This window comes from Charadrius vociferus, unplaced genomic scaffold (genome assembly GCF_000708025.1).
Source record: "Charadrius vociferus isolate BGI_N301 unplaced genomic scaffold, ASM70802v2 scaffold377, whole genome shotgun sequence".
In the NCBI taxonomy this organism is placed as follows: domain Eukaryota; kingdom Metazoa; phylum Chordata; class Aves; order Charadriiformes; family Charadriidae; genus Charadrius; species Charadrius vociferus.
In genome coordinates, this window is record NW_009649456.1 from 1,312,645 (window position 1) to 1,313,746 (window position 1,102).

The window sequence follows — 1,102 nt, forward strand, 5'->3', positions numbered from 1 at the left end:
CATCCTCCCCCTCTACTCTGCCCTGGTGAGGCCGCATCTGGAATACTGCGTCCAGTTCTGGGCTCCCAGTTCAAGAAGGACAGGGATCTGCTGGAGAGGGTCCAGCAACGGGCTACAAAGATGATTAGGGGATTGGAACATCTCTTATATGAGAGGAAAGGCTTAGGGACTTGGGTCTCTTTAGTCTAGAGAAAAGAAGATTGAGGGGGGATCTTATTAATACTTACAAATACTTAAAGGGAGGGCGCCAGGGGGATGGGAGCAGTCATTTTTCAGTGGTGCCCAGTGATAGGACGAGGGGTAATGGGCACAAGCCTGAACATAGGAAGTTCCATCTTAACATGAGGAGGAACTTCTTTACTTTGAGGGCAGTGGAGCAAATTGTGGTGTGGGCTGTGGCTCAGTTTGTCAGAGCAGCGAGGCAACGCTTTGCACCTTGCCCAGGGTCCTGTGCAACCTGTTGTAGGTGACCCTGCTCTGGCGGGGGTGTTGGACTAGATGATCTCCAGAGGTCCCTTCCAACCCTAACCATTCTGTGATTCTGTGATTCTGTGATTCTGTGTGTGAATTAACTTTCCCGTCTCTCAATGTAACACAAAAACTGCCTGCCAGCTTGTTTCAGTAATGCATTGAAAATATAACTGCGTACAGGAATTTTGTTGCTGAGTTGCCTTAGTAGAACATAATATATCAGAGAAGAGATTGTCCAGCATTTATTTTCCACAACCAGATGACTTATATAAGGTCTGGTGAGGAAAAAAACCCCTTAACAATATGTCATTCATAACTGAATATTCTGACTCTCAGATTCAGTGTGCCATGGTCAGCGTTAGAGCAGTATCAGGATCATTGCAAAGCGGGTCCAGCTGCAGAGATTCATGTCAGCCTCCACGACTACAAAATCCTGACAAGTCCCTCTGTCAGGAAAAGAGTTGCCGGTCAGAATGCACCACCACCACTGACCAGTCTGGCTGCTCCCAGGCAGAAGTCTGCTGAAAAGCAGCTGCAAAATGGACAAGTCAGTGTCACACTGTCTGGGGGATCTGGTCAAAAGCTCTTTACCTAAACCACGTGTTCACTCAGACTCTGCCTCAGTTCAAAG

The 1,102-nt window shown here is 47.7% G+C and overlaps 1 protein-coding gene across 1 annotated transcript in view; it reads left to right on the plus strand.

Moving 5' to 3' along the window:
- The window catches only part of LIX1 (Lix1 homolog (chicken)), a 50,700-nt gene that overhangs the window by 46,305 nt on the left and 3,293 nt on the right, over positions 1 to 1,102 (plus strand). Inside the window, 1 exon segment of the mRNA XM_009889714.1 lies at positions 808 to 938. Within this exon segment, the coding sequence (XP_009888016.1) occupies positions 808 to 938 (131 nt within the window).